The following is a 27,153-nucleotide window of genomic DNA, read 5'->3' on the forward strand; positions in this document are numbered from 1 at the left end:
CTCTCTTTTAACCCCAATGTTTTTTTCTCAAATTAATACACTCAACAACTGCTTCTGTGACCTCAAATGCTGGATGGCCCAGAACTTCCTGCAGCTAAATATCGATAAGACCAAGGTAATTGTCATTGGCCCTGGCGCAGTTAACACTTACACTTCAAAACATCTGGGCTCTCTGTCCCAAAATATAGTCCAAAACTGCAAAAATCTTGGTGTCATCCTGATAACAACCTTAGCTTCATTCTTGTTTTCTGCAGCTCAGGAGAATCTCCAAGAAAAACTAAACAACACAGACCACAAAACAGAATAGAAAAAAAACCAGAGGGAATATTTATTGCTCTGGTTTGAGTTTGATTAACATATATTTATATGATGTTATTGGCAGGAGTAAAGTAGGTTTTTAAATGATGAGATTGATCATTTTACATCGGATAGTCAACAGCCATAAAAAGATTACATCCTTTGGAATTAACGTCATTAAATGTCTGACTTTGTGTTCACTGCCTGGTTAATATTTGAATTGGCAAACGATCATCCGTTTGTACCCCTGAATGACATTTGTCTGCAGACAGAAATGTAGATCTGGGCTGGTTCTTAAAACTACATTGTGAGGTTCTGGTGAGAAAACAAAGTGTCTGGTATAAAGATCACATGCAATACTTAGTTTATTAATCATTTGATCACATAATCAAACTTAAACATGTTCCTGTAAATTGTAAACACAGTTTACAATAGTAAACTAGCCTCAGCTTCCCAGGGTTCAATTCTCCTATTAAACTTTAACACTATTTGTTCAGTGCCACATCTTTCATACAATTAATACTTTCTAATTTACTCCCTAAATCTGCACCGCCTCACTTTGAGGAGTTCACAAAATTTCATCCAGTTGTGAAATTGCCGGTCACCCATCAGAGATCTTCAGTCTGTTGAACATATTAAGGGACCCACCCAAGTCTATTGGTTGTGCTTCCTTCTGTGCTGTTTTGGTGTGTCTTTTTTACAGCGCACAAACACTTTATCCTGCCACACTTCAACATGTTGTCCGTCATTTGTCATGACACAAAAAGATGTCCTAGAAAACAGAAACAATGTTGTTGACATGGTCTGGTTAAACAGAAAGTGAAGTGTAGCAGAGAGTGGTCAGTCCATGATGATAAATGATTCAAATTCTGTGTGTGGGAAACAATCCACTAGGTGGCATTAAAAGTCTGCGATAGTATAGATGTTGAAGGTTTTTCTGCTGTCAAGAGCGGGACACTGCAAGATGTTATTGTATCTTTTAAAACAAGTACATTTATTCTTTATTGAATGTTTATTGTTGTATACATAAACTGACATACTTACAATAATTAGTAGGATTTATAACATAACTTACTAAGTCATTGGCAGGGGCAATACATACATTGGTAGATTTACTCATCTACTGTACTTAAGTACAGTTTTGAGATACTTGTACTTGACTATTTCCATTTTATGGTACTCAATACTTCTGCTCCACTACATCTCATAGTAGTAATATAGTAATTTTCATTACACTGCATTTATGGAAAAAGATGGTTAAAATGTTGCCTATATCTTTGGTGTTTCTATTATCTGTAAGTCACTTGACTAATTGTATGAAAAGAAACTGGAAAGACCTCATATACCACCCCAATTAGGCCAAGTAGGCCAACATTTGGGAAATAAAGCATGGTATGTTGTGTGATGAAGAATTGTGTGATGTTTTTTAATTTTGATGAACTTGTGTCTCAGCTCACACTCATCTGCGCTTTGCTGTGTGTGCATTCTCAAAAAAGAAACATAGATTAAACTATCAACAGTATATTTATGTATTATATTTATATTATTTACCAGCTACAACATTAAAATGCTGCTTACATCTTAATGCAGCAGTAATAATGATCCAGTACTGAAATATATATAATAATATACAGTAAAAATCTGAAAGGAGCCATGTCTGCATTAAGGGTACTTTTATTTTTTATACTTTTATACTGTATTATTTTTTGTTGATAATACTTCTGAACTTGTACAATTTTGAATGTAGTATGTAATGAACTTTTACTTGTAATGGGGTATTTTAACATTGAGGTATTGCTACTTGAGAACATCTGAATACTTCCACCACCACTGCTGCCTTGTAACATAGAGCTGTACCTCTCCTGCGTCTCGCCTGCTTTGACGCTGATCTTGCCCACAGTCAGCAGTGGTTTTCTCATTCGGCTGCCCCAGGGAATGATGGTCTGCACCCGGTTCCACATGTTCTTCCACAGAGCCGATCCCTCCCAGTGCAATTTGAGCAACATCAGATCCCCTAAGTCTCTGTCCAGGGTGATCAGGAAGGTGAAGGTCTTATTACCCGAAATCGTTTCAGTGCTGTTTAAAAAGGAAGACACAAAAACAAACAGCCAAAGTTAGATTATTACATCTGGGGACATCCTGCAACAGGCACATTTCTTTATTACAAAGCGAAGACGAAGCAATACAGCACATGAGATTTCCTCTAAGGCCAAGGCTCTTTGATACACAGGACATGAAGGATAGCACAGTTGTCAGGGAATAGTGTCTTGAGTAAATTATTTACTCCATCATCCCCATTTATAGTTCTCTTTCATGCAGCAGCTCCAGTTGTTTCCATGTGTGTCAGCTGCTCTCCTTAACTTGCCTTCAGTCTTTATAGGGTTGAGAGCCCAGCTGCATATTGCATGTGTCAAAGACTGAGTACAGTGAGCATAGATGTGATGTAATGCAGGCCTGATGGGAGGTGGTACAGTACTCACACAGTGATGGGGAGGTCTCCACTCTCCTCCTTTGTTCCAGAGAGGGAGATGGTGAGAGTGGGCTTGATCCTCTCCATCTGGTTGACAAACTGGATCCTGAACTGGTAATGATAGACTGCAGAGAGAGAGAACCAGAAACGAAGAAGAGATGAAGATAGAAAAGCCATCCAACTCAGAGTTTGTTCCATTTGTTCCTACTAAAGATGTAAATCGCATCACAAATAGTTACATTTAAAAAAAAAAGGCTCTAATTTTCCTGAAATAGCTTGGCACTGTAGTTTTTAGTGAACATTACATATTATAGTTGTTGGGAACTATTTTTAGTGGCAGATTAATAAACATTTGGTGCTCTAGTGACTATTGCAGCAGGACAGTACATGAGGGATTGACTCAAACTAAACTATCACCTTGTGCATCCATCTCAGATGATCAGTCTAGACTGTATATATTTGTAGAATTATTGAATTTCAAAGAAAGACATGTAGCACTGGTTTATAAACTGAGTATATAATGACTAGAGACATATTAATGTATCTTAAGGTCTTTTGGTTAAAATGATAAGGACATCTACATACGTTTGTAAGGCATCCGAGAGCGTGTTTTCAGGTAGAGCCTCTTGCTGGTGCCACTGCGAACCTTCTTGATATTGTAGCCCAGTGTGTTGCAGCGATTCTTCCGACAGTCCAGACAGACACCTCTGTCAAAAGCGCTTTTGTCACTGCACCTGTAGGCTATGCTCTGCTTGTCTTTATTCAGCACAGAGTCAATTAATAGATGGACGGACCGCTCATGAGCACATTTCACTGTCTGCTCAAAACCTATGGATGGAAACAGAAATATGGTGGAAATTTAATACGCGAGATATTGAACAACCTTAATCTGAGTTTCAACAGCTAATTTCCACACAACATATTCTCCTGTGGATTGAGAGGTTATGGAGTACCTTAATCATAGTGTCTGACCATTATTTGTGGATTGACTTCATTATCACTAAAGCCTGACATCTAACAGACTGTCCTTCTGTCACATCTCCTAAAAGCATCTCATTATGTGTGATACTGGTCTGATCTGAAGGCCTTTTCTCTGAGTAGACTCTTGTAGCCTGGAGGGAGCTCAGCTCAGAGGGATGGACAGAGCAGAGGAAGGCACATGTTGCTAATTAACTCCTGAGGATGACAGATGCTTTAATGTGGCTCTCACTGTCATAGTCTGTGGATGTGTTTTGGATTGAGAAGCACCATAAATCCCAGAGCCACTTGTGTTAGACTGGAAGGAATTAAATTCTGCCTGAAGACAGAACGAAAAACTGTCAACAAGCAAAAGATGAATTGGTGCCCAAGATATTCCTTCTAAACCAGTGTTTTGAGGTGGCAAGGCCAATTAAGAAAAAAAATGTTATGATAGAGCAACGGAAGAGGCAAACCAGTAAGCGGTTAAGCAGCAGACCACACTGCTCTGATTGGAGTTGTGCATTTTCTCCTCAGATGCAGGGTTGTAAATGGCACACAGGGGTACCAGAAAGCTGAATGGCATGTCTGTTCAGGCAGGGAAAAGACTGACTCCTAAACAAGAACTCCCTTCAATCTCACAAAGAATATCCAGAATCCAGACCTTAAAAAACACAAAATGAACTTTGGTATCCCTGAGAAGTAACTGTAATGGTCTGCGGTTTGGATTAGTTTAGGACTATTTGTTTTACTATTTTGTTGTAGAAATGTTAAAATATCTCATCAAAATCTTTGTTTTTGTTGTTTGTTAAGAGGGTTTGATGAAATCACTGAAACCTAAATGCCTTTCTCGCAATCTTCAAATATTCCACTCTTGTACTTTCTAAAGCCAGAACTGTAACAGTGGAAGACAATATAGATTAGTCAATTATGAGATCTACTGGCTTGCCAGGAAATGTTTGAGGATTTTCATGGTTCCCATAGGTTGAATCCTGATGTTTTCAGTACCTGTGGACCTTTCTAATGCCATCATCGTGCTAAAAAATTGTCAGCTTTGTACTAAAGATATTGCAAAACTAATGGCTGACTATCCATGAGACACCCTGACCTTTTTATAGCACCACCATGAGGCCAAATCTTTCAATTTGTACACAAGAAATATCAAAACCAATAAATAGAACACTATAAACTTCTCTGAGCATGTTCATGGTCCCCAGAGGATACACATTTTTGTTTTTACATATTCTAGGATCTTTCCTCCAGCCTCAGCACAAATCTAACATTTTTAGCCGCACTACTGCACTAAAAAGAGCAGGATGTTCTTTCTGTCCAACACTTTGGTATTGGGGTGTAATAAACATTACAGCCTCTGGGAGCCACTTGCAGAGCTTTAGATTTTATGGTCCCCAGAGGAACATATTATCTAGTAAATACATACTGTATATTTTTTGTCATAATTTTCTAATGTGTTGCAGTGTGTTCTTTATCGTACCGAGGAGCCCGTACTGGGCTATGTGCTCGTAAATGTTATGCAGGTCACATCCTGGTTGGAAGTCTCCTCCGTTGGGGTAAAAGTCATAATGTGCCACAGCTTGCTTGATGCCCACACTGAGGCCCATACGTTCATGGGTGAAGGTGTGAATGGCATCCACAAATTCAGCATCATCAGGAGACAGTCTGTCTGTGGGAGACATGCCTTCAAACAGTGGCCCCGCTGGATCGAGACCTGGACAGATACAATGAGCAATCGAGAACGAATTTGTTACAGAACACAGAATATATAAGTTCACTATCCAAAATGTCCTTTTGCATATTACATTTGTTTTGGCCAGTGAATTTATAAGCACATTACCCTAATCCGGTAGAAAAACTCACCAGTAATTCTTCCAATCTTCTCCGAACCTTCCAGGTAGCTTCCAGCAAATCCAGCGCTGTGAGCTCCAAGGCTATAGCCAATCAAATGAGCCTTTCTAACTGGGTACTGGTAGTGTACCTGTTGGAGTTTATGACAGGTACATAATTTAAGAAGACCTTTGACAACTTAAATCTGGTACATGCCTGGTGTTTTAAGCTGCCTCTTAAAAAATGCACTAAAATGCACTAATTTAACAGATTTTACTTCAGTGCATACATGATATTGGCTCTGAAAATCAAGTGGCCTTCAGTAGAGTAACTTCCCCTGACCTGAAGTGACTGCAGCAGGTGAGCTATGTCTTTTCCAACAGTGCGGGTGTTCTGTGCAGCTGTGGGGTAGTGCTGGTGAGCCAGGGACAGCCAGTCGGTAATCACCACGTTGACGTCTATTAGATTTGTCTTCAGGGTTGTGGCTAACCTGAGCACCCAGCTCTCCATCATACCATCCATCTTAGGAAAAACAATACCAATTGTTAGAAATATGTTTGAAATGGCCAGAATAAACGTAAACTGAACACAATGGTGTGAAAGAAAGTTAAGATATTGATGCGTAACTGATCTCAGATTTAAATGAGTCTCTGCAGCCATTTCAGAAAGTCTCTGCATGTTTACTTTATGTTTTGTTATTTCAGCATATCTCTAGGTTTTGAACATGATTTAACATCTGACACTATGCCAGCAGCAATTCCTCCATAATGGTCCAAGTTCCATGTTTTGTATCCAGTGGTTCAAGTCAGTGAAGTGGAAGAAAAGTTGACCTTACCGACCACCCGTGAGTGATTATGATGAGGGGATTACTGCTGTTGAAGCCACAGGAGGTGAGAGTGTGCAGCTGCAGAGGGTCCAGTGTGCAGTTGTCCTCACCTTCTCTAAACAGCCTGAAGGCTGAACTGCTGACATACTGCTCTTTCACCTTCAGGACTCCCCTCTGCTCTGTGTCTGCTACACCTCGGAAATCAAACAACAGTGGAGTTATCTGTTTGTTCTTCATGATTACTCTGCATATTAGAACATGCTGCGCTACTGGATGTGTTTACTTTGAGGTGAATAATTACAAATAAAGCATGGGAATTCACTTTAATTGTCCACTCGAGAGCAGAAGAAATGTTTTAATTCATGTATTGATACGATTATCTGAGAGGTAACACTTTATTTGTATAGTCCTCCTACAGATAGGTTATAGAGTATTTGTAACATGTCAACGGTTTCGCTTTGGCTGTAGATTTTCAATAAAGTATATGTGACAATTCATGAATACCCTAACTAAGATGTTTTTTGTGCCTAAACCTAACCAAACCTTAACCACAATGGTGTAATATCAGAAAACGGTTTCATTTGTGAAACAGTTGTTGAGTCTCAACTAATAAGCTGTTGAAATGTTACAAATACACTATAAACTATCTGTAGGTGGACTATCCAAAGAAAGTGTTTTTGAGAATTCAAATACTGCCTGTTGAAGCCCATTTGGACTGTAGGCTGACTAATGCCCTTTCAGAAGTATTTTTCTGTGTTTTCAGGTCATGCAGACCCCTTTGGCAGATGCACACAGATAACGCTTCACAAGACGTCTCATCAAGTGAATCTCTGCCAGACTCTTCTTGTAATTTCTTATATAAACTCTTCCTCCCTTAACATGTTTAAAACCACAGCCCAGAAACCTCAGGAATCTCACACACAAACGTTATAGATCATCCTCCAAAGAAATCCATCATTACATTTCCTTTAAGGTTTTTACATTGATTCATGTCCAGCATATTTATTATTCTAACATTTTAATGTTAATGATGCCAGAAACTCAGGCGCCTCAACACTCAGTGATACAGTTGCCATCTGATTAGCTCTGGTTGCTGATATGAAGCCCTTGAGTAATGAAAGTAATTATACATCCATCATCCACCCCTCTGCTCATTAAATCCCACATTTTCCTTGGTGTGTCTCTTTACTGTTATGACTGTTTATCCATATGAACATGGAGAGCAATTAAAAACAGTCTGACTCATTAGTAACAGAACTCAGACTGTAATTAGTTTAATATGATTTCTGCAATAATGTTGAATGATAAAAAAAGAAACTGCAGCAGTGTTTGCATGCAGTGTGCTCTGACTGATACTTTCCATGTGGCTCAGAGACTGATTTTTACTCTCTACTATTTCATGTATTTGTTTTTATTGTGAGGAATTTTTAAACCATTAAACCACCCAAAGATACAAAGAGACAATTCACAGAATCAAATGATTGGGGGAAAACTTTGGGTTATGAAATTTACATAGTGATTGTTTCACAGTTATTACGAACAAACTTAGTAGAAAACACAATTTAAGCAGATTTTAGCAAAAGGAAAAAAAGTTTGAGAAACTTTAAATAGAACAGCTATTGCTCAGCAATATTTACTTCCTGTGCACATATTTGACAGCAACTGTTTGGTTACTGTATCTACTATATTTTCAGAAAAAGCCACCATAATGTATAGTGGTGTAACAATCATTCACCATTCAATTCAAAACATGAATGGTGTGATAATTCAATACATTTATTAAACAGAATACAACAAGTGCCTTAGAATGTCCTTACCATTTCCATTGTAGTTGGTTAAAAGATAAAATATATATAAGATATAAAAGATTTAAAAGGGTTTTGCCTGACCCAAAAAACCCAAACAATTCTCTTAGGAGCATAAACAAAAAAAGAGGTGTTTTATAATCATACAAGATGTGAAGAAATCAGTTGATCTCATCTCAGCTCGAACACGGCTCTCTGTTGTTCTGTAGATTTTAGACAGAACATGTGATGAGTTGTTGATACATAATATACTTTGAATCAGTAGTCTTCAAAAGAACAAACACATGAGATAGAACAGGAGAACGGAAAGTGTACACCCCAAAGCTGTGTGCTACTGCTGGCCGCTGCAGTTTGGTTGCTCTGGAACTCTGAAGTGCCCACTGGAGGCTTCATCTTTACAAACACATGTTGTGCAGCTGAGCTTTGTTCTAAACCACAGAAGTTTATATAAGATTTTAGAGGAGAGGAGATTCCAAAGTTTCCAAAAGTACCTTTAAGGAAAATGTGTGAAAAATTCTGCACAATGCACCTTGGATGTTTCTGTGTGAGGTAACGGTTAGGCCATAAAACTTTAATGTCTTATTGTAAATATTTCATTCAGCATGATATAGTTTCAGATAAAGAATAAGCAATATTTCATAGTAAATTTAAATAAACTTCTAAGGAAATTTGGGAGGAAAAATCAAGTTAAAGAGGTTTAAGGCCCAATTTTTTAACTGCAGTTTGGTCCCCGCTGTTTGAAAACTGTCACCAGGAGCATGATATTGATTACTAATATATGAACTGACAGTATGACAAGGTTGATTGGGAGGTGTACAATTATATTTAGGGTGTGATGTTTTTCACATTTGAACTATGAAGACATCAGTAGTAAGTGTTTTTCAATCTACCAATTCCAAGACCATATGTAAATATAACCAAACTGTCAACCAGTCAGATGTATTCTGTACTGGTTTGTCATCCATCTATCCATTAATAAAGGCAGTCAAACCTATGCAACAAATGTCTTTTATCACACTTTTCTGGGATAATTTAAACATGACATTTCACTCACCTGCTCTGTTTCCTTTGATTTTCTTCCCCTCATTGAGGTGATACGTTAACAGCAGACAGCACAGGATCTTGACCACAGACATGGTGTCGAACAGACACTTTGGTAATTCCTTTGAACCAACACTTCTCCCACAGGTGATGAGAACAGGTTTAAAATCTTTAGTGGGGGAAATGCAGGTAATGTAGAGTTTGAAGGGGAGATCCTTTTGTCTGCAGCTATAGAAACTCTTTTAATGAAGCCTCATTTCTGTCCTGAGGCTTGAAATCACAGTGGGAAACACATTGTACTACACTGTACGGAGAGAGAGGGGGCGCCGGAAGTAATGGTTTATGGGTAAAGGGGATTTGGTCCTATCCTGATTGGCTGGGGGCTGTGTAGATTGAACACATTGTGAAAGAGCAGAGGTATGAACGGGGAGGGGATCTGGTACAATGTGCTGATAGTAACTGAGAGGTAGAAATGACCTCAGATCCTTCATTCAGACCCTCTCCATGTTCCATCTACAAGTGCAAGAAATGTCCTTCTCTATGTAGTTTTTACAGAACTACCAGTTTCAAGCCAAACTTTAGTCCATGGACAAAACATGAATGATTAAGCAAGAATTAGATGTGGAATCTTCCCGCATTGCTGCAATACATGTTTGAACAGTTGAAAAGTAGCACTTCACGTACCCAGTGTACTCAGTCTAACAACAGATTGTATTCAGAGATTTTTTTTAATGTCAAATGACATAATCAATTATTTTCATGATAAATTAGATTTCAGCATGCTGTTTCAGGAGATAATTGATAAAATCAAGCCCAATCCTCATTTCTGTTTGTAATGTCTGTGGTGTTTTTAGACCAAGGAATTAAATGTTACAGGTTTCTATCATCTTTTCACTGGACTGTTTTCAAGTGTCAGTTTGTCTTAGGTAAATGGTGTGTTTAAGCACAGTACACAAACAAGGTTAATGATCACACAATGGTCATGGTGACCCTCACATACTGAGTACAAGTCCGGTACTTACACTCCTCATCTGCACTCATTTAAAAAAAGAATCTTCATTATTCTGTCTTTCTAAGTGAATACAATGATACAAAGTGTCCTCAGTGCTGGGCTCAAACAGGTTACACTTGCATGAATATTTCAATCAATATTTTTGATATTAACACTGAATCAAATGATTTTAATGGAAAGGGGGTAACAGAAACACAACTCCAAATGAATGCTAATGTAGCTCAGTGTATGCTGGATGTTTAAGTAGGTGTTTTTTCCCCCGTCATGCCATTTCAAACTTTATAAGCTGATTATATTTTGGTGTCTGTGTATCTGTCTGCTTGTTTTGATGTTTTCCTGATGTTTTCCTATGTTAATAGTCAGAAATCTAATTTTAGCTGCTGAAGGAATCGTCAGTTAAATATCCTGTATTGCTCTATATTTTGAAATATAAGAAAGTCCCACTGACAGTAATCTCAAATTATTAAATTCATAACTGATGATGTTTAAGTTGGTATGTCCCAATCAATAGTTTCTGAGACTCTTTGGAAATTCCAATACAGTCACTGACTGCATGCGTCATTATATGATTAAATCAAACTGCAATTAAATCAACTCAGGCTGTTCCGTACAAATGGATGCTTATGCTTTCTTATAATAATATAAACTGGTAATATTAATTATCCAGCAGCTTTAAATGCATTTACACCTACAACATTTCATCATAGAGGCTGTGAAATGAGTTACAGTAATACCTAAGCTGGCATTGATGAATTGCTATATTTTTCATTATTGGATGTATTTATGGAATATGTCAGTTAAAAAACTGTGTGCCAAGACCCAAATCAGGTCAGTATTCACACACATATAAACACACACAGACACGTAGTTTTCATAGTTGAGGCTTCAGTGAGTGTTCCTCTTTTGTTCTGCTACACTAAGCATGAACAGAATAACATTTCAAGCTGTAAACATGTTCTTTAAAGCCTTATTTCAGTACAGCAGCAAAAGAGTCAAAGTCACAGTTTGTCTAATGTGTGATGTCACATCTGCAGGTGAACAGTTTAGAAGAGCAAACATGATAGATGTTGATAACAAATGTACTCTGCAAGACTGAACATGAAAACATCTGTTCTATGGTTGCCCATATTGTATTACATTCTGGAAAGACTTTGAGAATTATATATTGTGCAAAACAACACATGTGATTATCACTGAAAGTAAAAAAGTATCACTTATTTTGAATGTAATGATAACAATTTATGCAATATTGTTAACTTTTTTTTATTTCATTAGGGAAATTTCACATTCATAAAGCTACATTTCTTAATTCAACCCCATCTTTTAAGTTGTTTCTAACTGAAATTGAATGTTATTTTGAGTCTCTTAAATTTGTAACAAATAAGAAATGCATGTCAGTAGTTTTGTCTGAAGAAGTCTGTCACTTAAATTAATCTTATTTCTTTTTTCCTTTCTTCTTTTTTGTTAATAAACTAGTATGACTGATATATATATATATATATATATATATATATATATATATATATATATATATATATATATATATATATTTGTGTGTGTGTGTGTGTGTGTGTGTTTGCTTCTGTGTCTGGACATGCTGAACAAATATACAGGAATACAAAGGTTTATCTAGTTCAAAGAAAAAAATACAATACGATATATCTGATTAAAAATGAGAATGATCACGGCTGCCGTAAGGGTACAAATACACAATTCCTCTTCAGATTAAGAACAAAAAAATTGAAGGAGTACTTTCATATGAGCAAAAGGCTCATTTACAGTAGCTAGTGTGGTCCATTATTATGTAACACTGTTATTATTCAAGTCAAAGAGAGGATACACTCTGGGGAAGAGCTCTGAAACCACTGAACAGCAAAAGCACTCTTCATCCATTCTCTATGAAGTTATATAAGCGTTTCCAGTTGTTTTCTTTTATTTGAATGTATTTTTGCTGTACTTGCTACTCATGCTGATGATTGATGATTGTGGTGATTGAGTACTCTGTACTAATAATTGATTTTATTTGTAGAATAAACTCCTGCACTTGGTCTATAACATTCATGATATTTTTAACAAAATTCGAATTAAAAAAAAAGAAAGATATATTCCCCCTTAGGCATAAAATGTCTCAAACCAGTGTGTTTAATTTTCAGCATTTCTTTTTTATATTTTCTTTCCAGATTTCAGTGTAAAATTAAAAATAAAATCACAAGCAAACATTTACCTGCATAAATTTGATTACATTTTCACAGCAGACATTTTGACTTGACATAGTAGGAAAAGCACAGGTGTTACTAATAACATTAACTAGAGAGAATCCCAGTGAGCCATAACAGTGTGACAGGGAGCCAGCGTGCACAACACCAGGACCCTAAAACTGAAACAGCTAAATGGAATTCAGTGGTTATAATTTATGTATCCTTTGGGAGGTATCACGGCATCATCGATTTTTATATCACAAAATATTGTGCCATCATATATTGTGTGCCCCAATCAATCAAAAAATCAAAGTTTTTAGAACATACATAACAAGTATGAACAAAAACAACTTATTTCAACAAACTTTATTCAATGTTTAGATACACACAGCTGATTCAGATAAAGCGTACATGAGAAAATAATGTTAGGAAACTACCTTAGAAAAAGCAACTTAAAACAAGCAACAACAAAACAACAGACAAAAATATTAAAATGTTTCTTCCTGACAGGCTGCCACTCAGAACAGAAGCACTAACATCAAAGTGTAGGACAGGGAGAGACGGGTACCAACACATACACCATGTCACTGAAGAGCTGAGTAGATTCAGTAAAACAAACACCTTCAGCTGCTTTTCAAACATGCATACTGTAATTATTGTGGTTCAAACGTAGGCCACATAAAGGGTTTTAAGTATAATGGGCACACCGAGTGTTACTTCTGGTATAAGCAGGATCAAATTATGCACTGCGTGTTTAATTGAGGATTTTGCAGCAAAATCACTCTTTGATATTTGTGCCATTGACTTTCTTCACATTTTTTTCTGTTTCACACAAGTAAAACAATCAAATGATAAAAAACCTCTTAATTGAAATGATTGTCATAATACCAAACAAGTGTCTTGTGTATTACATAACCATTGTGCTCTTGTAAAATGACATTCAGTACAGTACAATATCTCACAATTAGTGTATGTGCACATTAACATCAGCATAGGTCTACATGCATCCTGTTGTCAGACAGTGGTGTCTACAGCATGTTACCCATTCTTCCAGGCTGGGTTACAAATCATATTATTCTAAAACATAGCATGTTGACATTGGGTTTGTCTTTGCAAATTCACATTTCTGTGCTCACCAGATACAAGAAGCACAATTAATAAAGGAAAGTCCCGTGTTTTACACCTCCATTGTACATTTCCAAGCAGTATTGTTACTTTTGCAATACATTGTCCAATTTCCAATGTTGAACTTGGGACCAAATCTAAACCACCATGTGTGTTTTATCACTCATTTTACCTCAGCTCTGATGAGTTTTTAATGTAAACAGTTACTGTCAGTGTTTTGTGTTTGCCCCTGATACAGGACATGCACTGACTCACAATTCATCAAGGAATTCAGTGACATTTGTAAAAGCTTCAGCTGGAAACAAAATTAATGATTTACATGTTTTACACTTACATGTTTTCTGTTAAATTATGGCTTTTCAATATCAAGGGTGCCTGTAATGAGTAAATCTGTAATCCAGCAATATAACACAAGTCTGTGTGTCACAAAATTGTGGAAAAAAAGAAAAAGTAAGCAACATCAGTGTAATCATTTAAGGCTGGATTTTCACACAAAAATGTGTTATAAAAACTTCAACGCTGTAAGCAATCATCACACTTTCCACATTTTCACGTACTTTACACACATGCAAAGGATGAAGTGAAACAGAATGAGGAAGTCACACAAAACGCATCATTAATGTAACACAATGGCTAAATATAATATAAATTACTGCATTTCCACATTAAATCAACTGTTTCCTAAGTGCTACATGTATTTAATGCCCCTGTTTGTTAGGTAGACAGTAGTAAAAATAAAAATGCTGTACAGAAACTTGGCAAATATTTCTAATGAGAGGAGATGATCCCAGTTAGGAAATAGGAGACGATGAAGAATACAGCATAGTGATAATGCAGAGGAAACTCTCCATACAAGGTTATGATATCATGGAATTAAAGGAAAAGCTTTATGTCTAAAGAGAATATATTTCAGCAAGTTTAATATATTGATATATGAAAGAGCCCCTGGCAGATAAAACCTGAAACCTGTAAATAGACCAGACTTTCTACAAAAAGAGACTTTAAAGGCTTCATAAAACATTCATGCATATTTTACAAATTACTATGAAATGGTGCAGTCAGATGCATGCTTTTTAACCATTAACTGTAAAGTTTCTCAGAATTTTTATTTTAGAAATGTATAAAACTGCTTCATCACGTGAAAGTCAGCTGCTTTGTTGCTTGCTCTGCAACCCTTGTTCTAAATTTTAACTCATAGTTATCATTTCATATTTGTCCTGGATGTTGTTCTCCTCTTGTTTTTCAGGCTCAGCGTGGTGCAACTCAATGAAGAGAAAGTAAATGCCCGCTCCAACTGCTCCGCCCACCATAGGCCCTGCCACAGGGATCCACCACCAGCAACCTCCAGCTCTGCAGTGAGGAAGACCCGTCCCATACACATGAATAATTATGACAAAATACAATTTAACAATATATTTACTATTATTTACATAGTAAATCCTGCATGAATTAAACCTGATTAAATCTTAAACCTGTGCCTTAATGGAGTACTCCAATGCTGAGCAGCACTACACAGCCTGTGAAAACAGCTCATCTGTGGCTGTGAAGGAGCTTTGTCAAGTCTAAGAAAATGACTCAAGTGACATCAGACTACAAATTTTTAACAGCAAGCCAGAGCCTGCAATACAAACTGGGGGCATGGAGTGAGAAAGTTTACCAGGCAGGGAGAGTCTAATATCACACTCATGTCACATGGGGTGGATGGTAGAGATGGGAAAGATTTCCATGTTTAATGACTTGTGAGCGTTCACGTCATTGGACGACTCAAGACAGTTGCATGACTGCAGATTCAATATCACCCTAAATCCTTTAAAATTGGGCTTAAAGGAACAGTTTGACATTTTCTGGAAGTATGCTTTTTTGAGTTAGATGAGAAGATCGATACCACTCTGGCATCTGCACTGTAAATGTTAAGCTACAGCCCGCAGCCAGTTGTCCAAAGGTAAGAAAATCCACCTACCAGCACCTCTAAAGTTCACTAATTAACACATTATGTCTTGACAAGTTGTGGTTTTACGGTTAGTTATGTGGTGGGCTACTTTTTGGCCCGTCACAGTAACCTCCTGGAGTCGCCGCTTGTCACAGTGATGACAAGACTCTAGGTAGGTCTTTGTGCTAAACTAAGCTAAGCTAACCAGTTGCTGGCGATAGCTTTATATTTTCGAACATGAGATACTCATACTCTCAGCAAAAAAGCGAATAAGTGTATTTCCCAAAATGTTAAACTATTCTTTAAATTACCTTGAATGGTAGACTTTGGCTGACATGAGGCATGACACTTGTTCAGTCCCTACAGAGTAAGCCTGAAGTAAAAAACCTGGGTGTTATTCTTGACTCTGTGCTGAATTTTAAATCACATATCAACAAATGTTACAAAGATTGCTTTTTATCATTTAAGATATATTTAATATATATATTCATATAGATATATATTTAAGATATATAGCTAGAGAGTTAGACCTCTCTTTGGATGATGCCAAAAAGATGTTGTTCTCTCTCTCATCGAGATTACTGTAAAGCACCCTATACTGGATTACCAAAAAAAAAACTTGCGCCATTACACTGGCTACCTGTAACAATGAGGATTGATTTCAAAATTATTTTACTTGTTTTTAAAGCCCTAAATGGTTTAGCACCTTTGTATATCTCTGATTGATTATCTGAGTATGTTCCAAACCATTCCCTTAGGTCATTTAGCGCTGGTTTACAAAAATGACTTACAAAAAATATAATGAAGCAGCTTTTTGTTGTTATGCGCCAAAGGTTTGGAACAAACTCTCATCACAAATATGACAAGCAACTTCTGTTAGTTTTAAGAACCAGCTCAAAACTTACTTTTATGAACTTGCTTTTAACTAATTCCACTTTTTATTTGTTGACTATTTTTACATCAGTACGTGATATTTTTATATTTTGCATACTGGTTTTATGGTTTTTATATCTTAAGATTGTTTTTATTACTAATATGATCCTTGTGTTTCCTGTTATTAAATACGTTGAGTGTTTTGTTTCCCTTGTGAAGCACATTGAGGTACATTCTGTTATGAAAGGTGCTATATAAATAAAGTGTATTATTATTATTAATATTAATATTAATATTAATAATATTGTACTGACACATGTATTATTAAGCACCAAGTCAGATATATCGGAGGTTTCAGAAAAGTTTTCCAATCATAGTTACGACTTGGACATTGACGTGAACCGTATTTACAAGTTGGAAACTCGTAATTATGATTACTCTGGTATAACAAAAATGCAGCATAATGAAAGACACTATTGAGTTGCATTAAGGGATGACTAGGATCCAGCTTGATTCATACTAGATACTAAAAGTTAGGATATCTTGACCTTTGCTGCTTTACTTTTGACAGTTTTTTTTCTTTTTGCAAGTCCCCCAATTTTATAAAAATATTATATTAAATTGCTGCAGTAGCCTTTTAAATGAAATAATGTACACTGCCTCTCCAATCTGTATGTTTATGTTAGTATCATCCTATCTCAGATGAATTATACACAGTTATCCCAGATTACAGTAAAGTCTTAAGGAGCTCTGAGTGTTGGACCTACAGCATGTGTCCTCATTCTGACTCTAGCCAACCTCAGACAGAGATTAGAGTCCTGCTGGTCAGTGTGGCTGTTAGGGGCCTTTACTGCAGGTGAAAGGGCTTCAGTTAACAGAGCTGATGCACAGGCCTGATAGCAAACAAGCGTCTGAGTGGGTCATCTTTCTCTCCTGTAGGCATTCAGTAAGTAGACTAGAGGAGGGAGGCGGCTGGATTATAGACTTTAATCTATGGACACAGCTAAGATGATCAGGCGAAGAGACAGACACCTGGTGGGTCACATTGAAGCCATGTGGACATTGAATGGAGCCAAGTGCCGTCCTTCACGCTCAATGCTGAAAAGGGATGTAATGTACAGAAATCCTCAGCCTGACTTGAGTGTTGTTGTTTTGTTTTTTTTTACATTACACAGCATTTGTAGCTGCTGTGTTTATATCATGATTGCAAAAGATTATGTCAGATTTAACACATACTTTATGCATGATATGAACCTAGTACCAAGGGCTTATATGTGCATTAAAGCAATCTTGCAATATATTTGTAAAGTCATATGAGCCATCTGGTGATAGTTCAAGGTGTGGTATGGGGACTGAGAGCATCAGAAACTGTATCTTTCCCATAGCGAGCCTTTAAACTGCCTTCAACCACTAAATGTTGTGTTATTTTCAAGATAAATTAATAATTCTGCTTTTAAAAATCCTTAGTTTAGTAACAACCTTTTAACTCAGGTGTGTGCTTAAACTTATTTTTAAAAGGCACCATTATTAACCAAGCAGTGTTTAGTTTTTAGTTTGACAATGACTTGTTCTCCACTCTTCATACATTTCAGCAGTGGCATGCACAGACACTTTCAAGGGCAGCGGTTAAACTAAAGGACCAGGCCAGGCCCAGTGAAAAACAGTGCACAGAGGGCAAAGACAATAACAGCATATATCTATCACCAGTCAAAATAGATACAGGCAACATGTGAGAAAAGTTTTGCAAAGATTTGCTAGGTAAAGAAGTAAACTATGCCCTATAATACAAATATCGCTGACACAAAAAGTGAACATTTTCAGAGGAAAAATAGGCAGTGAGGCTGTAGAAATAAGGCTTCAGAGTGCCACCATCAAACCAAAAAGGGTGAGATTTCTGAGGTTGTACGTCTGTAAAAGCACCAGTAAAGAGAGGCTACAGAGAACATCTTTTGAGTACCTCAAAGACATTCTGGTCAACTATTCTTCATCTCAGCAGGAAACAAAACATTATTCTCAGCAAGGACAGCACTGACTTCCTCTGGAGAAGTTGGTGAAAAGTGGAAGAAAGACTGTGAGAAACTAAATGTGGCCTGGAAGGATCTTGAAACTCTTAGCCTTCAGTATCTCACTGGCAGAGTTCATTGGTTAGTTAGAAAGCTCTTTGGTGGAAAGGTGCCAGGGATAAATGAGATCAGCTCCTGAAATGCTAACAGCGTTGGATATTTTAGGGTACAACAGTTAACATGTACGCCTCGTCAATATTGCAAGGATTTTGGGAAAAGAGCCTCTGAATTGGCACAAGAGTCCGACCGACAGACAAACCAAGTCACCAACCAACCAACGTTGTCATCCTCAGAGCCAATATTTTAAACCTGCGCAGACAATCGAGAGATCATACGAGTTTGCTTATTGAGTCTATGTGTTTGTAGATTTTGAAAAAATGTTCCCGGAGGTATCCTGTAGAAGTACAGTATACAAAGTCTGCTGTTGTAAGCCATTTAGTTTATATATATGTAGCACGACAGCTTTGTTTGCATTCTTGACCAAAGTCCAAAGTGAAAATGAGACAGGGATGCACCTTGTCCCCTCTCCTGTTTGCAGCGTGACAGTGTCTGAAATGTACAACTCAGTGACATTAGGGTGGCATCATTGCTGTGCGACGTTATCGTTTTTTGGTTTATTAAATTGCGGTTGCACTTTGGAGTGGTTGAAGTGATCTGCCATATCTGGTTGTCTCTTAGTGAAATATGACACTTTATATGTGACTAAATAATTTGGTAAAAAATTAGGAATCATAATGAATGCATCTGGTTAGATGAATTTAAATTTGTAAGTGTGTATGTTGACACCAAAGGTCATAGTTGTAAAGTAGTGACCAAAAATCAATCTACTATCACATCTTCCCACCACTATCACTGTAGACGATCCCTTTTACTATCACTGAATAAGAGCCAGAGATTCCTTAATTTTCCCACCTTGTCTGGGACAGAACCAAAGCTGGGAGAGCATGTGATACCAACACTACATTGCTCCATAGCGCTACTTGTGATCAAAACCTAGACGAAGTACCTTTAACCAAGAAAGTTATAGACAGCAAATTCATTTCTGCTAAAATTTATTACACAGGTACTGGTTTTAAAAGAATGACATACTATTTATAAAAAGTTATTGGTTGTAAGAAAAATATTTTGTGTATGTCCAAATCTGATCAAAATATGACATCTTTTTGAGAATAAATAAAATAAAATAAAAAACAAAACAAAATAGGACCAGGAACAGCTGTGATGATGGGGAGAGAATAAGAGGAAGAAAGACAGACTGAGGAAATTGTGCCATTTGAGTAACGAAGCATTGAATATTTCATATTTATGTGCATGGAATCTCTCCCTGTTCACTTAAATCCCAGAGCCCTTTTTCAAAATGCAGGAAACACACGCATGGTCTTTGAAATATTCATTCAGATTGTCAAGAGAGCAGAGATGGAGCTACAAATGCTGCTCTTCATGTGGGACAGGAAAGAGCAGCCACGTGATTAAACTCAGAGTTTCTTACATCACACATCTACTACGTCTAAGGCACCGGCGAGAGTGCGAGCGGCAGTAAATAATGGACTCCAAGCTCTCTTAGACAAGTGGCTTAGAGAAGATGTCTTTCATTTTCTCTTGAATCTTTCTGATAATAATCCCAACATAGCCCTGGATATTAGAAACTTTTAAACTCTCTCTTTCATATTTGTGTAGTACACTGTACTTTACGGGTGATAACAGGCACCCTTTTGTTTCTACATCAGTGAAATTACCTGAATACGTCCATGCCCCACCCGGCCACAGCCGTGAAGAGCCGTGGGCTGAGGTCTCGTGCCGGGTTGATTGGATAGCCGCAGTTCAGACCCATGGACACTCCGATGGCCATGATGATCAGGCCGATGCACAGAGGCTCCATGCCTTTTGGAGCACCGATATTCTTCTTGTCAGTGATGGCCAGGATGCACAGGATCAGCGCGGCAGTTGCAATTACCTTGAAATCAAAAGCATCAGGCAATTAGCAAAATATTATAGTCTGTAATATTTTACAGACTACAATAATACATAAAGTTCTAAATGAAGTGAGCAATCCTAAATAAAAAAACATCACAACTTACTCTTTATGTTGGTTTTTGTTGTTGTTGTTTTTGAGAGGATGTTTTTGAGTTACCTCATCTGTGGTGGTGACCTCTGCCCTACGTTACTTTGTCTAAGCCTATTATGGGGCTTCCCCTTTCCCCTGGTTTCAGTCTGTATAAGGTAGCTTTACTATATAGCCCCATGTGGCTGTATATTAAGAAAACACAACAGTGTGTCACTATCAAAGAGCATAATTAATCTCTTTCACATGTGAAACATATTATTTAAAAATGTATATTATGTTTAATTTTACAGATTCAAATTTGACCACTTAAAGACACACAGTCTGGGATCCAAATGCCCATTACCAAATATCAAAACACACCATTAGAACCTGCTATCACTCTCAAATTCATTGAAAGGTCTCTTCATTACTCTACATGACAACTGAAAGTTAATTATTAATGTTTCTGATTGTGTAGCTCCTTTGTTTACATCAGTAATGCTTGTAAACATTGGCGTACATTATGGCTTTATTTTGAAATTGAATCTGTTAAGTTTAAAAAAAACAAACATACTGATTAGTGCCCTCACTGCCTTCCTAAATACACAAACTAACTTGTGCATCTCGCCTCATACACATCCAGAACAGATAAAAGTTAGTTACAGCATCGGAGCAGAATTGTTCATGCATCAGCAAACAACTCACATGTCCATTTATGCTTACATTCACACCCATGACTGCACTAAATGCACGCTCACATGCATCACTGTATGCCCTAGTGGCTTTCAAATACACAGAATCCTGTTGGAAAATGACATCAGTAATTCCATATAAAAAAGAAGCAAAAGCCCTCCAAAGCTAATAACTGATATAAGATTCAAAAACAAGTTAGTCTTAAGCCCCACCTGATCAACAAACCCATTTAGGACTGAGAGATGTTTTGCAGGATATGATGCAAATATGTTGGCTGTGGCATTTGCACCAGTAACAGCAAATTCTCCATTGGTATATTCCATCAAAGCATCTGTGGAAAAGAAAATACAATAAAGATAAGCAACTTTTTATGCAATTATCACCAACAAGCTCCTCTAATATTTTCGTTTTTATTACTATTAAGTCAGACATAAAAACAGTATCCAAATGTAATAGGGAAAACTCTGTGCAGGAGCATATTTGTTTCCACCTTTCTATCAATTACAGTGGGGCATCTCGTGAGGCAGGATTACTAAATTAGCCAGATAACCTCACTTCAGTCAATGTTTCAAACTTGATGGGGTTCTGGGTTTCCTCAAAAAAGTTATCCAGATAATCTAGTAATCCTGCTTTCTGAGATAGTTCTCTGGTAGTGATGACATTTACACATTTACACCCACCATAATACAACCCATAGACAGCACAGGATCCAGCAAAAGCCCCCAGGAATTGTGCCACCACATACACAGGGAACTTCTTCAGAGGAAGCTTCCCCAGGATCACCATGGCCAGAGACACAGCAGGGTTCACGTGGGCTCCTGAAACAATGCAACAGAAAAGATAAGCAGAATCAAGTATTTGCATAAGGCTCATGTAAAACATAACAGCCAGAACAGTATTTTGAAAAGACGAGTAGAACAACAACAAATGGAAGTGACATAAAGTAGCAACATTTTTATGACTCAAAACAAATATCAAATTAGGGCTGCAGCTAAAGATTATTTTCATTATCAATTAATCTACCAATTATGATATTATGACAATTAGTGATATCACTTGAGGCAATATATCAGATTTCACGCAGGTCCCCATCCACAAAAGGTTTTATAAAACTTTTTTCACATATGCAATATTACTCCCCAAGACCTTTGATGTGTAAAATTGATGGAGTTTCCCTTTAAATGATAATAGATTACCAAAATAGTTGCCTATTATTTTTCTAATTGATTAATTGACTTCAGCATTGTTTCAGCTCTAAATCAGATGTCAAACATATGTGACAAGGCTGAGGAGGATGACTTAGGCAAGCATGTTAAAAGTCTCTTGTGTCTTCTCTTATGAGATAAGATAAACTGAGTTCAGTGGATTAAAACAGTCAGTGACAGGCTGTCTGATCATTTAGTACTTGTGTTCAAACCCTCTGGTGCTCATTCATTCAAAAACTTTCAGGATATTTTCAAACAAAGAGCACTGGGTTTGTGTGCCTTCAGAGTTGGCCTGTTTTCCTATATTCTACATTGTGCTTACGAGGCGTGTGTTTGAACACATTCCATACAAATGTTACTGGGCTGTGATGGCAGTGTGGGGTCATTTATTTAACACTCTGGGATCTTGGCTTTGACCTCACTGTGGTAACACCACTGGGGGTATCAGCCATGCGCCCATTGTTAATCTCCCCATCCTGTTCACAAACACTGACCACAACAACCAGCCAGACCTGCCTGTCGGAATTGCATCTGACATAATCTGCCTGAATCTGCTTAAGGCACACGTAGACTGCAGGTCATTAGAGTGACCATGATGTGTCACACTTACGGTACACTGTCATCTAAAATCTGAGACTACAAAGTGAAAACAATTGTGTTTTCTTCTCCTACGGCCGCCCTGACAGGGAAGCCTAGAAAGCCAGGCTTGTCACACCTGACCCCCCTCCTCTCCAGAGACCCCTGCCCCAGTAAAGCTCATTAGTCCAATACCTATGATCATCTTCAGAGATGTCGTTGGACAGAAGCTTCCCACTGAGCTGTGGACCCCAGGGCTGAATGGCCCAGTCATGCAGCAAAAGCTCTCCATATATTAACCTCCCTGTCCTCAGGCTTTTCTGCTATTCCTCTGAAGCTTTACAAGTCTTCTCATTAAACATGTAGCACAAGTAACACTGTAATGTGATCACAACAGCCATCCTAAACAAGATAGAGATGAAAAGCCTGTATCACTGTGCTTTTTTCCATTCTCCATTCCATTCATCATCAAACTTATATTTCTCAATGAATAATTTCAAATCTCGTCAAATGCACAAAATATATTAGTTACCCAAATCACTGATGGACTAAAACATATGATACAGGAGAATTTGTGCCACCCTGGGACTGTTTATTTAGGAATACAAAGTCTGTATGGCATTGACCTTTAAAGGTTGACAAAATAAGGAATAGTTCACACGTTGGGAAATCCACTCATTCGCTCTCTTGCCGAGCGTTAGTTGAGGAGAGTGATACCACTCTCGTGTCTGTGTGGTAAATATGTATGTATGTGTCTGGTAAGTGTAGCTGTTTCTCCCCATTTCCAGTCTTTATGCTAAGCTAAGCTAATGGTCTGCTGGCTGTAGCTTCATATTGAATAGACAGATATGACAAAATAAGTGTATTTCCCAAAATGTCAAACTATTTCTTTAAGCAGTTATTATGCCGTCAGATGCAACAGCATTTATAGGATCTCTTCTTTCCGCTTTTGATGAGAAATCTTCATTTCCCAACAGTGATGGAAATGACCACACAACAATTCGTGAAGCCTGCACACTATAATGAATCCCTTGATTGCTGATTAATGGACACTCACCATTTTGGCTCAGTAAGCCCATAAGAAGCACTGTGACATTTAACAACTATACCCCCCTATCCCTATCATTACTGGCAACACACAGAGGGCTCCTCTTGCTGTAATCCTTTAGGAATGTACCCGATAAAGTCCCATTTGGACATCAGGACACAATATCTCCAGCCCTCAAGCACACTGACACCACTCTTAGACTGAATATCAGCCCACTAGAGAGGGTCATTAAATAATAGCACTCTACAATAAAAACCACATTTCCCCATTAGTATCAGCAATTCTTGCCTTCTAGACCATAAAAGGGGTTACTCTATGTTGAATGCTCTGCAAGCCCATAACAAAGGTCTACACTGGTCTTCATAGAAACTTCCTTCATCTAGATCAGTAAGTGAATGCAATGAATCATCTGAGAGCCTGATAGTTTTCTTTTCTTCAAAAGATTTTCATGTAAATACTTTGAAGATGGAGATAACAGTGACACAGAGTAACCTGGAGGAGAGAGTTGTTGTGCTGTAAGAGCAAAGAGACGGCCAGACATCCACGACCAAAGATCATATCTCCACCACAGACAAACATTGAATGATGAACTTTGTTACCAGCCTGAGTTTGTGTTTTGACAGGCTGAAATCTCAAATAATTGTATGTTTTCCTTGTTTTTCTTTTACTGAGAATGCAAGAGAGCCGAGAAAACGACTGAACTAACGAGAAAGCATCTTTGTCATTTATGTCAACATGCTTAAAACAATTAGTCAATTGTCCAAAAATTTACCTGCAACTATTTTAATAATCGATTAATCAATTTTTTCCCTTAGATCTAGCTTCTTAATTGTGAGAATGTGTGCTTTTCTCTGTTTTATATCACCGTAAACTGAATATCTTTGGGTTTTGGTCATTGGTCGGACAAAAAACAAAACAAACAAACAATATAAAAATGTCACCTTGAGCTTTATCAAACTGGCATTTTCCCTAGTTTTCTGACATTTTAGTGACCAAACAATTAATCAAGAAACTAATCTGCAGAATAATTGAATAATGGAAATAGTCATTAGTTGGAAGAGTTGAGAAATTGGATGATTTAGTATTGTAATGAATGTGAGCTGTGCATGTGTCTATACAAAGTGTGGGCTACTTTTACCTGACACTCCCCCCGCCATGTAGACGGCCATCATGACTCCCAGAGTGAAACCAACGTGGATGGTCAAGGGCTCCCCGAGAGCCCCTTTGCTCAGCACCGTCTGGGCCACTGAACCACATCCAAAGAGCTGGGACACAGACAAGAACAAAAACACAAAGGGTGGAGGTAGAGAGACTCATTGTTTTGAATTATTCTAATTATACCCGCCATTAACACTAGCTCTCTTGTCCACCAACAGCCTGTGACTGCCACAGACAATTTGTCCAACTTGGAGCTCGGAAAAATTATGAATCCCCCACTTATTAGGTAAAAGGCAGAAGTAATTCAGACCCCCAAAAAAAGTGATGAGCGGAGAAAAACATAAAAAGGGCTGTTGTGGAAGCTGCATCACTCCTCTGAACACAGGCATTAAAGTGGACTCAGGGAGGTGACAGATGGAGGACAGTCCAGACTAGAAACACATAATAACTGAAAAGCAGGCAACTCTTTCAAAGAATGATAAAGGAAACACAGAAAAACAACCATACTTCTCTTCGCTATAAAGTGAACTGATCATTTACCATAATTAATATAATCCCATGTTTATTTTTTACATAACTATGACTTATTCTAGTTATGATGATTCGCATTTTGTGATACATTGCACTTCTGGAGAAGTTGTGAGGAAGGAAAACATCCCACATCAGCCACATCTTGTTATGATTGTCAGGAGCAAATTACAGCTGAGCACATCAAAGAGAAAGTCTGTTATTCCCAGAATATACTATCTGTTAATAGAGACATCTGAGAGACAGCAGTCAGAGTCCCAGGAGACCCAGTTTGACACCTTATTAGCATACTGGTTCAGAGCTTTAAAGCGGCTGTTTAAGCTGGATGACAGGTGCAGAGGGAGGTACTCACTATCAGAACAAATATCCCCAGAAATTCCGCCAGGAACTCTTTAAAGATATCCCGCCTCAGGCCAAATCTCTCCTTCATCTTCCTCTTGCTCTCATTTTCCATTTTTTATTTCTTGCTGCGGCTCCTTGATGTCTTCCTCCGACCAGAACAAACAGCTAACAACAACTTCTGAGTCTCTGCGTAATTGTCGGTGCAGGTTGCCGCCTCCCACTCGGTGCGCTCGGACCGTGCAGCCCTCGGCAAGCCGACAGGCACGTTAAGCTTTCTGCAACTATTTCCCTTTATAACCACAAGGGGTCTACTTTTTATTTGAAATATGGGCTCCAGATTTTTTTTTTTTTTGCATTGCCATCCAGACCCAACAGTTGCTGAAAGTATTTGTTTGGTTTATCATTTATGGGGCACACAAATAATAGTAAATTAGGCTGTACGTTGGAGAAGGATATACGATACGATATATATATGACATATTTTAAAATACCATTATCTGAAAAGAAATGAGAAAATCCTTTAATAATAGGCTGCTATGTCAACAAAACCATGAAAGATGAGTTAAGATAAGACTTTCATCCCAAAGGATATTTTAGTAGATGACTAAACTCACAGACTTGCAGACACACTGACATTCAACATGAAATATGAGTAAATAAGAAAGATAGGAAACCAAGTCCCACTTAGGATTGATAGCTTGAGAAACTCAAATGTTCCCATTATCACCACTAACAGTACCATACTACTTTCATAGAAACTTTATTTGTTTAGGCTAATTGTCCATTCAGATGTTCAACACACATTTTAGAATGATGAAGGAGTTTTAAAATATATACCTTGTCTCAGTGAGAATTAAAAAAAAATTGTGAAAGCCTTTCAGGTCAATGGAAAGTTTTTTATTTTTTAGAACGTATATTTCTAACAGAACTTCATGTAGATAATCATCAGTTTAATAAATCACAGATTATTGAACCACTATACTGTTTTCAGTATGCAAATATAATTGTCTCAATTCATATTATAACTTCACTTGTTAATTTTAGCTGATAATAAATGTATCAATTTAAAATTATGTAGCCCATAGCTTTGTCTCATTTTGGCAGTTAAAACATTTCAAAT

At 37.5% G+C, this 27,153-nt stretch overlaps 2 protein-coding genes across 3 annotated transcripts; both read right to left on the minus strand.

The window, feature by feature from the left end:
* Positions 1-304: 304 nt before the first annotated feature.
* Positions 305-9,746, minus strand: lipca (lipase, hepatic a). Of its 2 annotated transcripts, none has more exons than XM_044201385.1 (9): positions 9,252-9,746; positions 6,402-6,580; positions 5,909-6,088; positions 5,600-5,717; positions 5,217-5,450; positions 3,353-3,595; positions 2,778-2,892; positions 2,155-2,373; positions 305-1,069 (listed from the first exon to the last, which is right to left on the minus strand). In XM_044201385.1, exons 1-9 carry the CDS (start codon positions 9,331-9,333, stop codon positions 952-954), a joined length of 1,488 nt encoding a protein of 495 aa, XP_044057320.1. In that variant the 5' UTR covers positions 9,334-9,746; the 3' UTR covers positions 305-951. The 2 variants fall into 2 exon arrangements, with proteins under 2 accessions (XP_044057320.1, XP_044057234.1); XM_044201299.1 differs by having other exon boundaries at positions 6,402-6,586; positions 9,252-9,541.
* A 3,053-nt stretch (positions 9,747-12,799) lies between these two features.
* Positions 12,800-26,311, minus strand: aqp9b (aquaporin 9b). Its single transcript, XM_044200110.1, has 6 exons — positions 26,044-26,311; positions 25,144-25,270; positions 21,857-21,994; positions 21,389-21,507; positions 20,176-20,393; positions 12,800-14,923 (listed from the first exon to the last, which is right to left on the minus strand). The coding sequence occupies exons 1-6, from the start codon at positions 26,143-26,145 to the stop codon at positions 14,761-14,763; spliced, it is 867 nt and encodes a 288-aa protein (XP_044056045.1). The 5' UTR covers positions 26,146-26,311; the 3' UTR covers positions 12,800-14,760.
* Between the last annotated feature and the right edge of the window lie 842 nt (positions 26,312-27,153).

The sequence above is a fragment of the Siniperca chuatsi genome, linkage group LG1, assembly GCF_020085105.1.
Source record: "Siniperca chuatsi isolate FFG_IHB_CAS linkage group LG1, ASM2008510v1, whole genome shotgun sequence".
Classification (NCBI taxonomy): Eukaryota; Metazoa; Chordata; class Actinopteri; order Centrarchiformes; family Sinipercidae; genus Siniperca; species Siniperca chuatsi.